The following is a 13,492-nucleotide window of genomic DNA, read 5'->3' as shown; positions in this document are numbered from 1 at the left end:
GTGAATGAATTAGATGGTGGTAATTCGACTATGAAGTCCATTCCAATCATGGTCCAAGGGACTTCAGGTATAGGTAATGGTTTTAGTAAACCAAAAGGTCTGTGGTGTTCTTTTTTGCAAGCTGCACATACATGACAATCTGACACAAAGGTAACTACATCTTGTCTTAAACCAGGCCACCAGTAATTCCTTGTTAATAAATCCTGGGTTTTAGTGATTCCAGGATGACCGGACATAGGGTTCGTATGATGTAGATGTAGGATCTCCTTTCTTACAGAAGGAGGAACGTATAACAAATTGTTGTAGAAGTATAAACCTGAAGTGGTGTCCTTTACGCAGCATGATGGAATGGTAGAATCTTTTAGTAAAGCTAATGAAATGTCTTTTTGTAGGCTAGAAGTTACAGCTATAAACTTGGTCGACGGTATAACTGTTTGTTGTTCTTCCTTTTCATTATGTTTAATGAAAGAACGGGAAAGAGCATCAGCTTGGATGTTCCTTGAACCTGGTCTATATGTGATCTGAAAGTTAAATCGGTCCAGGAATAAAGACCATCGGACTTGTCTTGATGACAAGGTCTTGTTTTTTCTAAGATATTGTAAATTCTTATGATCTGTAAGAACTGTAAAAGGTTTGAGTGTCCCTTCCAGTAGGTGTCTCCAGTGTTCCAGGGCACATTTGATAGCTAGAAGTTCCAGGTCCCCCACGGAGTAATTCCTTTCAGCTATAGACAGGAGTCGAGAGTAAAAAGCTACAGGATGTAGGACTGAAGTATCGGTTTGTTGTTGGGAGAGAATAGCACCAATACCAACAGTAGAAGCATCAACCTCTAACACAAATTGAAATTCTGGATTAGGAAGCTGTAGGATAGGAGCTGAAGTAAAACATTCTTTTAAATGCTCAAAAGCTTGTTGGGCTTCTACAGTCCAAACGAGTCGATTCTTACCGGTTAACTTAGTTAGAGGTTGGACAATGGATGAAAATCCTTTGATGAATCTCCTATAAAAATTAGAGAAGCCTAGAAACCTCTGAAGTGATTTCACAGAGGTAGGTACAGGCCATTTGAGTATGGATGTAACCTTCTCTGGATCCATGTTTACACCGTTAGGGGAAATTATGTAACCCAAAAATGTTATTGTCTTTACATGGAATACACATTTCTCCAACATAGGTGTGTCCGGTCCACGGCGTCATCCTTACTTGTGGGATATTCTCTTCCCCAACAGGAAATGGCAAAGAGCCCAGCAAAGCTGGTCACATGATCCCTCCTAGGCTCCGCCTTCCCCAGTCATTCTCTTTGCCGTTGCACAGGCAACATCTCCACGGAGATGGCTCAGAGTTTTTTGGTGTTTAAATGTAGTTTTTATTCTTCTATCAAGAGTTTGTTATTTTAAAATAGTGCTGGTATGTACTATTTACTCTGAAACAGAAAAGAGATGAAGATTTCTGTTTGTAAGAGGAAAATGATTTTAGCAACCGTTACTAAAATCGATGGCTGTTTCCACACAGGACTGTTGAGAGGAATTAACTTCAGTTGGGGGAAACAGTGAGCAGACTTTGGCTGCTTGAGGTATGACACATTTCTAACAAGACTTGGTAATGCTGGAAGCTGTCATTTTCCCTATGGGATCCGGTAAGCCATTTTCTTAATTTTCAATATAAGAATAAAAGGGCTTCACAAGGGCTTTAAAGACTGGTAGACATTTTTCTGGGCCAAAACGATTACTTTATAAGCATATTAAATGGTTTATAACTTTGGAGAGTTATTTTAATCTTGGGAATTTTGTTAAAAAAACGGCAGGCACTGTATTGGACACCTTTTTCACTGGGGGCCTTTTCTAGTCATAGGCAGAGCCTCATTTTCGCGCCACTAATGCGCAGTTGTTTTTGAGAAGCAAGGCATGCAGATGCATGTGTGAGGAGCTCAGATCCACTGAAAAAGCTTAGTGAAGGCGTCATTTGGTATCGTATTCCCCTCTGGGCTTGGTTGGGTCTCAGCAAAGCAGATACCAGGGACTGTATAGGGGTTAAATGTAAAAACGGCTCCGGTTCCGTTATTTTAAGAGTTAAAGCTTTCAAATTTGGTGTGCAATACTTTTAAGGCTTTATGACACTGTGGTGAAATTTTGGTGAATTTTGAACATTTCCTTCATACTTTTGCGTATATTCAGTAAAAAAGTGTGTTCAGTTTAAAATTTAAAGAGACAGTAACGGTTTTATTTTAAAACGTTTTTTGTGTTTTGTTATCAAGTTTATGCCTATTAACATGTCTGAACTATCAGATAGACGATGTTCTGTATGTTCGGAAGCCAAGGTTCCTCTCCATTTAAATATATGTGATGAATGTGACAAACAAAGTAGGGACAATGATGCCACTGATAATATTGTTGCCCAAAATGATTCCTTAAGTGAGGGGAGTAAGCATGGTACTGCATCATCTCCTTCTATGTCTACACCAGTCTTGCCCACTCAGGAGGTCCCTAGTGCATCTAGTGCGCCAATCCTCCTTACTATGCAACAATTAACGGCTGTAATGGATAATTCTATTAAAAACATTTTAGCCAAAATGCCCACTTATCAGCGAAAGCGCGACTGCTCTGTTTTAGATACTGAAGAGCATGAGGACGCTGATGATAATGGTTCTGACATGCCCTTACACCAGTCTGAAGGGGCTAGGGAGGTTTTGTCTGAGGGAGAAATTTCAGATTCAGGAAAAATTTCTCAACAAGCTGAACCTGACGTTATTACATTTAAATTTAAATTGGAACATCTCCGCGCTCTGCTTAAGGAGGTGTTATCTACTCTGGATGATTGTGACAATTTGGTCATTCCAGAGAAATTATGTAAGATGGACAGGTTCCTAGAGGTCCCGGTGCCCCCCGAAGCTTTTCCTATACCCAAGCGGGTGGCGGACATTGTAAATAAAGAATGGGAAAGGCCCGGCATACCTTTTGTCCCTCCCCCTATATTTAAGAAATTATTTCCTATGGTCGACCCCAGGAAGGACTTATGGCAGACAGTCCCCAAGGTCGAGGGGGCGGTTTCTACTCTAAACAAACGCACCACTATCCCTATAGAAGATAGTTGTGCTTTCAAAGATCCTATGGATAAAAAATTAGAGGGTTTGCTTAAAAAGATGTTTGTTCAGCAAGGTTACCTTCTACAACCAATTTCATGCATTGTTCCTGTCACTACAGCAGCGTGTTTCTGGTTCGAGGAACTAGAAAAGTCGCTCAATCAAGCATCCTCTTATGAGGAGGTTATGAACAGAGTTCAAGCACTTAAGTTGGCTAACTCTTTTACCTTAGACGCCACTTTGCAATTAGCTAGATTAGCGGCGAAAAATTCAGGTTTTGCTATTGTGGCGCGCAGAGCGCTTTGGCTGAAGTCTTGGTCAGCGGATGTGTCCTCCAAGAACAGATTGCTTAACATCCCTTTCAAGGGGAAAACGCTGTTTGGCCCTGACTTGAAAGAGATTATTTCAGACATCACTTTGGGGAAAGGGCCACGCCCTTCCTCAGGATAGGTCTTTTAAGGCTAAAAATAAAACAAATTTTCGTCCCTTTCGCAGAAACGGACCAGCCTCAAATTCTACATCCTCTAAGCTAGAGGGTAATTCTTCTCAAACCAAGCCAGCCTGGAGACCGATGCAAGGCTGGAACAAAGGTAAGCAGGCCAAGAAGCCCGCTACCGCTACCAAGACAGCATGAAATGCTGGCCCCCGATCCGGGACCGGATCTGGTGGGGGGCAGACTCTCTTCGCTCAGGCTTGGGCAAGAGATGTTCAGGATCCTTGGGCGCTAGAAATAGTTTCTCAAGGTTATCTCCTGGAATTCAAGGAACTACCCCCAAGGGGAAGGTTCCACAGGTCTCAATTGTCTTCAGACCAAATAAAAAGACAGGCATTCTTACATTGTGTAGAAGACCTGTTAAGAATGGGAGTGATTCATCCTGTTCCATTAGGAGAACAAGGGATGGGGTTTTACTCCAATCTGTTCATAGTTCCCAAAAAAGAGGGAACATTCAGGCCAATTTTGGATCTCAAGATCCTAAACAAATTTCTCAAGGTCCCATCGTTCAAGATGGAGACCATTCGGACAATTCTTCCTACCATCCAGGAAGGTCAATTCATGACCACGGTGGATTTAAAGGATGCGTATCTACATATTCCTATCCACAAGGAACATCATCGGTTCCTAAGATTCGCCTTTCTGGACAAGCATTACCAGTTTGTGGCACTTCCATTCGGACTAGCCACTGCTCCAAGAATTTTCACAAAGGTACTAGGGTCCCTTCTAGCGGTGCTAAGGCCAAGGGGCATTGCAGTAGTACCCTACTTGGACGACATACTGATTCAAGCGTCGTCTCTGCGGCTCATACGGACATTGTCCTAGCCTTTCTCAGATCTCACGGGTGGAAAGTGAACGTAGAAAAAAGTTCTCTATTCCCGTCAACAAGAGTTCCCTTCTTGGGAACAATAATAGACTCCTTGGAAATGAAGATTTTTCTGACAGAAGCCAGAAAATCAAAACTTCTAAGCTCTTGTCAAGTACTTCATTCTGTTCTTCTTCCTTCCATAGCGCAGTGCATGGAAGTAATAGGTTTGATGGTTGCGGCAATGGACATAGTTCCTTTTGCGCGAATTCATCTAAGACCATTACAACTGTGCATGCTCAGACAGTGGAATGGGGATTATACAGATTTGTCCCCGACGATCCAAGTAGATCAGAGGACCAGAGATTCACTCCGTTGGTGGCTGACCCTGGACAACCTGTCCCAAGGGATGAGCTTCAGAAGACCAGAGTGGGTCATTGTAACGACCGACGCCAGCCTGGTGGGCTGGGGCGCGGTCTGGAAACACCTGAAGGCTCAGGGTCTATGGTCTCGGGAAGAATCTCTTCTCCCGATAAACATTCTGGAACTGAGAGCGATATTCAATGCTCTCAAGGCTTGGCCTCAACTAGCAAAGGCCAAATTCATAAGGTTTCAATCAGACAACATGACGACTGTTGCATATATCAACCATCAGGGGGGAACAAGGAGTTCCCTGGCGATGGAAGAAGTGACCAAAGTAATTCAATGGGCGGAGCTTCACTCCTGCCACTTGTCTGCAATCCACATCCCAGGAGTGGAAAATTGGGAAGCGGATTTTCTGAGTAGTCAGACATTTCATCCGGGGGAGTGGGAACTCCATCCGGAAATCTTTGCCCAAATAACTCAATTATGGGGCATTCCAGACATGGATCTGATGGCGTCTCGTCAGAACTTCAAGGTTCCTTGCTACGGGTCCAGATCCAGGGATCCCAAGGCGACTCTAGTAGATGCACTAGTAGCGCCCTGGACCTTCAACCTAGCTTATGTGTTCCCACCGTTTCCTCTCATTCCCAGGCTGTTAGCCAGGATCAATCCGGAGAGGGCTTCGGTGATCTTGATAGCTCCTGCGTGGCCACGCAGAACTTGGTATGCAGACCTGGTGAATATGTCATCGGTTCCACCATGGAAGCTACCTTTGAGACGGGACCTTCTTGTTCAAGGTCCGTTCGAACATCCGAATCTGGCATCACTCCAACTGACTGCTTGGAGATTGAACGCTTGATTTTATCAAAGCGTGGGTTCTCAGATTCTGTCATTGATACTCTTATTCAGGCTAGAAAGCCTGTAACTAGAAAAATTTACCATAAAGTATGGAAGAAATATATCTGTTGGTGCGAATCGAAAGTATTCCCATGGAACAAGATAAAAATTCCTAAGATTCTATCCTTTCTACAAGAGGGTTTGGAGAAAGGATTATCTGCAAGTTCTTTGAAGGGACAGATTTCTGCTTTATCTGTTTTACTTCACAAGAAGCTGGCGGCTGTGCCAGATGTTCAGGCTTTTGTTCAGGCTCTGGTTAGAATCAAGCCTGTTTACAAACCTTTGACTCCTCCTTGGAGTCTCAATTTAGTTCTTTCAGTTCTTCAAGGGGTTCCGTTTGAACCCTTACATTCCGTAGATATTAAGTTATTATCTTGGAAAGTTTTGTTTTTGGTTGCAATTTCTTCTGCTAGAAGAGTTTCAGAGTTATCTGCTCTGCAGTGTTCTCCTCCTTATCTGGTGTTCCATGCAGATAAGGTGGTTTTGCGTACTAAACCTGGTTTTCTTCCGAAAGTTGTTTCTAACAAAAATATTAACCAGGAGATTGTGCCTTCTTTGTGTCCGAATCCAGTTTCAAAGAAGGAACGTTTGTTGCACAATTTGGATGTAGTTCGTGCTCTAAAATTCTATTTAGAGGCTACAAAGGATTTCAGACAAACATCTTCCTTGTTTGTTGTTTATTCTGGTAAAAGGAGAGGTCAAAAAGCAACTTCTACCTCTCTCTCTTTTTGGCTTAAAAGCATCATCAGATTGGCTTATGAGACTGCCGGACGGCAGCCTCCTGAAAGAATCACAGCTCATTCCACTAGGGCTGTGGCTTCCACATGGGCCTTCAAGAACGAGGCTTCTGTTGATCAGATATGTAAGGCAGCGACTTGGTCTTCACTGCACACTTTTACCAAATTTTACAAATTTGATACTTTTGCTTCTTCTGAGGCTATTTTTGGGAGAAAGGTTTTGCAAACCGTGGTCCCTTCCATCTAGGTGACCTGATTTGCTCCCCCCCATCATCCGTGTCCTAAAGCTTTGGTATTGGTTCCCACAAGTAAGGATGACGCCGTGGACCGGACACACCTATGTTGGAGAAAACAGAATTTATGTTTACCTGATAAATTACTTTCTCCAACGGTGTGTCCGGTCCACGGCCCGCCCTGGTTTTTTAATCAGGTCTGATGATTTATTTTCTCTAACTACAGTCACCATGGTATCATATGATTTCTCCTATGCAAATATTCCTCCTTTACGTCGGTCGAATGACTGGGGAAGGCGGAGCCTAGGAGGGATCATGTGACCAGCTTTGCTGGGCTCTTTGCCATTTCCTGTTGGGGAAGAGAATATCCCACAAGTAAGGATGACGCCGTGGACCGGACACACCGTTGGAGAAAGTAATTTATCAGGTAAACATAAATTCTGTTTTCTCAGCCTTGGCGTATAGCTGATGTTCTCTTAATCTAGACAAAACCCATCTTACATGTTTTACATGATCAGTTAGATTTTTGGAGTATATCAAAATATCGTCTAGATATATTACAACACACACATCCATTAAGTCTTTGAAAATATCGTTTATGAAAAATTGAAATGTGGCCGGAGCATTAGTTAAGCCGAATGGCATAACATTATATTGAAAGAGACCATAACGGGTTCTAAATGCTGTTTTCCATTCGTCACCGCTTTTTATCCTGATTAAATTGTATGCTCCCTTCAAATCTAGTTTGGTAAAAATGGTTGCATCTGTTAACCGTTCAAGTAATTCAGGTATTAAAGGAAGTGGATACCTATTTTTAATCGTAATAGAGTTTAATGCTCTGTAGTCAATGATTGGGCGTAAGGTCCCATCTTTATTTGTGACAAAGAATATGCCCGCTGCTGCAGGAGAGGTTGAGGTAGAAATAAAACCTTTCCTTAGATTATCGTGTAGGTACTCTCTGAGAAATTTTAATTCTTTTTGAGAGAGTGGAAAAATTCGGCCGAACGGTATGATAGACCCAGGTTTAGTATCAATGGGGCAATCATAAGGTCTGTGTGGAGGTAGATTTTCGGCTTCCTTAAGGTCAAATACATCTGAAAAGTCTGAATACTGCAATGGTATATGAGGGTGTAGAGTTTTGATTTCCACACAGGGAAAACAGGTAGCAGAACAGTATGGGGAAGAGAAAGTTACTGTGTTACTGCTCCAGTCTATTTGAGGGTTATGTTTTCTTAACCAAGGATAACCCAATATTAAGGGGTGTAGTGAGCTAGGAATGATATCAAACGTAATGTATTCTGTATGACCCATGTTACAAGAGACAAGTAAAGGAACAGTATGGTGTGTGATTGGGCCTTTTAAATAAGTAGAGCCATCAATAACCTTCACATAGATAGGGGTTTGCTTTTGCACACAAGGTATTTTATTAGTATCTACAAGGGTTTTGTCAATGAAGCTTCCATAAGCTCCAGAATCAATCAGCGCCTCAGTCTTGAGAAGATGCTGGCCCCACTGTAAAGACAATGTGAAAGTTAATTGTGATTCATGAATGTTATCAGTATTTGGGTTAACTATAAGAATCTTACCCCTTTTTTGCCGGTTCAGAATAGGGCAGGAAGAGACACTGTGTTCTTTATTCCCACAGTACATACAGAGGTTTGATATCCTCCTTCTCTGTTTCTCTTCTTGGGATAATGGTCCACGGATGGCCCCAATTTCCATGGGCACAGGGGCTGTGGAGGTCTTTTCAGAATGAGAGGGTGTAAACCTTTTGAGGTAAGTCTCAGGGTGTTGTTTTTCAGCTCTCCTCTCTCTGTATCGTCTGTCCATGGCTATGCATATCTTTATGAGGGATTCCATGGTGTCTGGAGGTTCAATGCGAGAGATCTCATCCTTAAGATGTTCAGAGAGACCTAAACGAAATTGGTTTTTTAGACTTACAGTATTCCACTGTGAATCTGTAGCCCAGAGCTGAAAATCTGCCACATAGTCCTCAACTGGACGTTTGCCTTGCTTCAGGGTGCGCAAATTTGTTTCTGCGGTTAACTGGGTGTTGCAATCCTCATATAAGACAGCCATCTCCTTAAAAAATTCACTGATAGAATTCAAAATAGGATTATCAGTTTCATAAAACTTATCAGCCCACGAACGGGGATCTCCAGTTAGATAAGAGATGGTAGTACAAACCTTGATCTTGTCAGTATAATATGTCCTGGGCTTCATGGAAAACATCAGCATGCATGCATTTCTGAATTCACGAAAGCGTGTTCTTTCACCAGAAAAAATATGTGGAGGGTTAACCTGTGGTTCAGGGTGATCAGCCTCTTTCCTTGAAAAGAAATCATTCATTAACCTCTTCAGGGTGTGGTTTTCATTTTTAACTTCAGTCAAACCTTGTGCTAAAATTTCAACTTTCTGGTTTAAGGAAGCTATTTCAATTGCCATTGAGGCAGGATCCATGATTTTTTTTTTTTTTTTTTTTTTTTTTTTTTATACAAGCTTTAAACTATAATGTATATATGTTAGTACATTTCTTTATGGCTTGATAATTCTGTTATAAGCTTGTATAATGTAGCTATTCCCAGAGAACCTTAAGTAAAACAGGCTTATACAAAAGGTTATTACCAAGGGAGATAGCTGGTTTACTTAGTACAAGTTCTTTTTATAACACTTTACAAAATCAAAATAAAGTGAATAAAACAGATGAAATGAAGCCTTTGTATATTTTACACACTTGAAAAGAGTTGTGTTCTTTAAAGATAGACTGCAGCAAACAAGCAGCTTATTGGTACTTGTCTGAGAAAAGCAGAATTTTATAGCAAAGTCTCTTTTTAGTTAAGCTAAGAAGTGAGAAACTGATTTGCAGTCTGCAATGTCCATATATCAAGAGGTATCAGGTTACAGCAGGCAGAGTGTGTGATACAGAGAGAAGGAGAGAGCCAGATTTAACCAGTTGTGTGCACTTTAACAGTTTGTATGCCAGCAGATCTTTGGATAAGAAAATATACAGCTAGAGACAATTGTATATAAAATTAATGATACTTGCGAGTGAGTTTAGAACTGCAGAGAGCGAAGTTGGCACTGAGTCAAAATGGATCACCGCAGGGAAGCTGTTCTTATTTCCTGGTAGAGGTAAACACTCAGTAACGGAGCTGGCTGGAAAATCAGACTGCAGAGTTAACACAGACTTGCAAGAGTTGCTGCCAAAGTCTGTTTCCTGAAATGTAAAGCGGCAGGAAATACTTCTTAGGTTTAGAAGCTGGAGAAATGACAACAAGGATTTCCTTTAACAGGTACAAAAGCAGGATCTGTAGATTTTAGCTTTAGAGCTTGAAGCAGAGTGGGAACTACAAACTTCAATTATCAAGCAAAGCACAGGTGTACTGATCACACCTTTAAAGGGAGGTGAAGGAGTGGGTTGGTCTTAGTTCTTAAAGCTACAGGAATATGACATAAGCAAGGCCACATGTGGACCTCTAACACATCTATAATACAAAATAAAAGGGAGGTTACTTAAATATAAGGACCCTTTTGGACCTTTTGAGTGCTATTGAAACATAATTATAGCGATGACACATAGAGCTTATAAAACATGTATAACCATCAAATAAAAGGGAAGGGTAAAATTATGGTAACGAAGCTTAAAAACATATAAATGTGAAAAAAAGAGAAAAAGAGTTTGATGGTCTAAGAGTATATAGAAGAACAGCTGTCTCTGGTTCATAGCTTGTAATAGGCCAAAGTACTATCCTGCATGGTGAATACAGGATATAAACTATGACAGCATATTAATCTGGAGTATGAACCTTCATATTGTCTCATAATATTTCTACACTATCATCAACTGAAATAAAATAACCAAGTTGGTCGTTGAAGTATTCACGTGTAGTAAAATCTCTTTCCACCTATATTAATCCATATAGATACTTGCTTCTTAAGAGTAAAACATATGATTGAAAATTAAAGGGAAAGGTTCGTTGGAATCTGTGTTCCTTTGTTTATCAAATAAACAAGAATTTAGGGGGGGGCAGAGCTAACTTTAAGGGAGCTATAATCAGGGGAGGGTAAAAATATTGAAACTTTGTGGAGGCTAATGTATTATATTTTTCTCTAATCTTAATTGAGTTATATGTAATTAGATAACAGCCGTTCAGAGACCTTAGTAAAACTATGTTGGGGACGCTATCTGTATATACTTATGAACAGAACTAGTATAGTGTGAGATAAAAAAAAAATGGAGCCAACAAAACAGAACAAATTTTCAGCAGAGTAAGATAGAGCTAAGATTTTGGGAGCACAGCAAGTCATATGGGACAAGGATTATCAGTAGTAAGAAGTGTGGTGTTCACAGCTCATACCTCTATCTGCATTTAAATTAAATATGGCCTGTCCATGCACATAGGAAACAGAAAGTGAAATATACCTTATTACAAAGATATATATGACATTAGAGTAGCCTTATATGGTAGCAAAGAATAAACTATATATACTTTCCCAACTGGGGAAGCCATAACTATGTTAATACTTAGATAGATAAAACTCTCTCTATACTACTATTATTTACCTTCATGTAAGTGGTCTAGGAGACTTTAGTGGAGTTGCATATATAGTATGTCTTACAGTACAACTATAACAGTACATGTGTGTTATCGTTACTAGGTCACCCCGGCCGCAGGCAACCCAGCAAAACAAAGAAACTAATATTGAAAAGTCTCTGACCCAGCAGTAGCTCGAACATTAAGTTACACACCTATATAATAATACTACAATAACTTCCCAGGAAGGGTACAAAAATAAGTGATATATATGTAAACAAATAGCTACACATGCTATCTGGTGGGCTTATGGTGTATATGAAAAATAAGAACAGAAAACAATAACTCACACACATGGCTAAACGAGTGAAAAAGGCATACAACAAAATGTTCAATGTCCAGCAAAAGCGGCACATTGGTAACGTTAATACCGTCCTGTATCAAGGCTTGATCGTTTTTATAAGGGCTAGTTAACAGGTTACCCCATTCCCGACTTCAGCTTACTGCAAGTCAGAGATTTCTGACAGACCAACAATTGAGGGTCAGGCTGCACATGAATAACCCTTCCTTCGTTGATCACCGCTTGTCGCTGCATACTCCAGTGCAGTGAGGCCTCGGCTACCAGCAGTAGTTTGTAGGTATGAACAGGTGGAGGAAGCTTGCTATTGTCGCGTGAGTCTAAAAAGATACTGAGATGGGATGGCTTCACAATTTGAAAATAGAACCACCCCGGGACTCTGGAACGGTCTCTCCATTCCATCGCTGTGCCCAGCCTTTCCACAACCACATGTACAGTGTCACAATCTCCCTTCTTGCTCACCGCTGCTGCACTGGATGGGTAGATAGGAATAAAGGCTCCCTTAGAAGCTGTCTCAGTATCACCATCTAGCTTCACTTTGTCTGTTTGGGATATGAGGCTGGGAACTTTTGTGACGTCTGGTGGAGAAAGTTTCAGATAGTAGGTCTGTCTGGGCTGCCAATGCTCTCTAGGAACCTGTATATCCAGTACGTTACTGCTATTAGCATTCTTGGTGCCTTCCGTCCAGATCTCATTGCTGGCAATCCCAATGCCCTGTTCCATAGGGGTAATATTTTCCATCCGTGTCCCTACGCCATCTTGAGAAGCATGACGCATGTTGTATTCTTTATACCACTCTATGAGTAAGGTCCGTAGACCAAACAAGTGATCTCTCACTATGTCGCAAAGTCTATCTTCGATTGTCCTCATACTCACTGACGGTAGGGGAGAAAGCCGGGAAAAGTTATTTTCAATAAAATTAGTATCCTCCATGCTAGTTACAGCTGCCTCTCAATCAATACACTTTAACCGCCCAAGTAAAAAAAACTCTAAAGTTTATCTTCGGCAGAGTCCACAGTATGTGTCCTTAGTCAGTCAGGAGTCTGAGTGGGAAAAAAAATAAAAAAATATACTGAAATTTCAGCTATAAAAACCCCAATAATCAAAGTTATAGACCGGAGCTCCTATAAAGTGCTTCTAGCCGCTTTGACGGTTAGCTCCGCCCCTGTAATTAGCTCTTTTACCTGTAAAAAAAAATACAATACCCCCCCCCAACATTACAACCCACACACCCAACCCTACTCTAAAACCCACCCAATCCCCCCCTTAATAAAACCTAACACTACCCCCTTGAAGATCACCCTACCTTGAGACGTCTTCACCCAACCGGGCAGAAGTGGTTCTCCAGACAGTCCGAAGTCTTCATCCTATCCGGGCAGAAGAGGTACTCCAGGTGGCCAGAAGTCTTCCTCCAGGCGGCATTGTGATGCGTTTTAACAATGCTGCCATTTGTGGAGACCTCTCATACCAATGTGGATGTTTCTCCTCATGCTGCTGATCTCTCAACTCATGGGGGAGCTTTAGATAATCCTAAATTTACAAACCTTGTTGGATTTGCCTAAACACATTACGGCCTACGTTATGGATCAGGCTGCCAACGGATTTCCTAGCTATGTGTTTAAAAATACCTTCTAGCAAACCTACACTTTACATTCAAGAATACTGGTTCACTTTGTCATAGAATTATTAATATAGATTTTTCTCTATTTCCTCAGATTTAGAATTCCCAACAACTAGGGGGTTTACTTCCTCTGATGGTTCTGTTCAAATGCTCAGTCAGTTTAAAATTGCTGTGTACCTTTCTCTAAACCACATAGCAGTGTTTTTACACTGACTAATAATAATAGATTTGTGTTATTTGTGTTTATGCATAATCAAAAATATTATTTTATTTTCCCCCCCCAGGAAGCTCAGAATCTGATCATTTGCAGTTAAAAGATGTTCATCATGAAGCTCTATTGGCTGTCATTAAATCCATGGGCAGATTCATGGCTG

General features: G+C 41.1%; 1 protein-coding gene across 1 annotated transcript in view; it reads left to right on the top strand.

Moving 5' to 3' along the window:
* Positions 1-13,492, top strand: part of CPLANE1 (ciliogenesis and planar polarity effector complex subunit 1) — a 319,607-nt gene that overhangs the window by 43,515 nt on the left and 262,600 nt on the right. The window contains exons 17-18 of the mRNA XM_053699673.1: positions 13,213-13,272; positions 13,403-13,492. The exon at positions 13,403-13,492 is cut by the window's right edge and continues 78 nt beyond it. Of these exons, the coding sequence (XP_053555648.1) occupies positions 13,213-13,272; positions 13,403-13,492 (150 nt within the window). The remainder of the gene's footprint in view (positions 1-13,212; positions 13,273-13,402) is intronic.

This window comes from Bombina bombina, chromosome 2 (assembly GCF_027579735.1).
Source record: "Bombina bombina isolate aBomBom1 chromosome 2, aBomBom1.pri, whole genome shotgun sequence".
In the NCBI taxonomy this organism is placed as follows: domain Eukaryota; kingdom Metazoa; phylum Chordata; class Amphibia; order Anura; family Bombinatoridae; genus Bombina; species Bombina bombina.
This window is presented reverse-complemented; position numbering and strand designations above follow the sequence as displayed.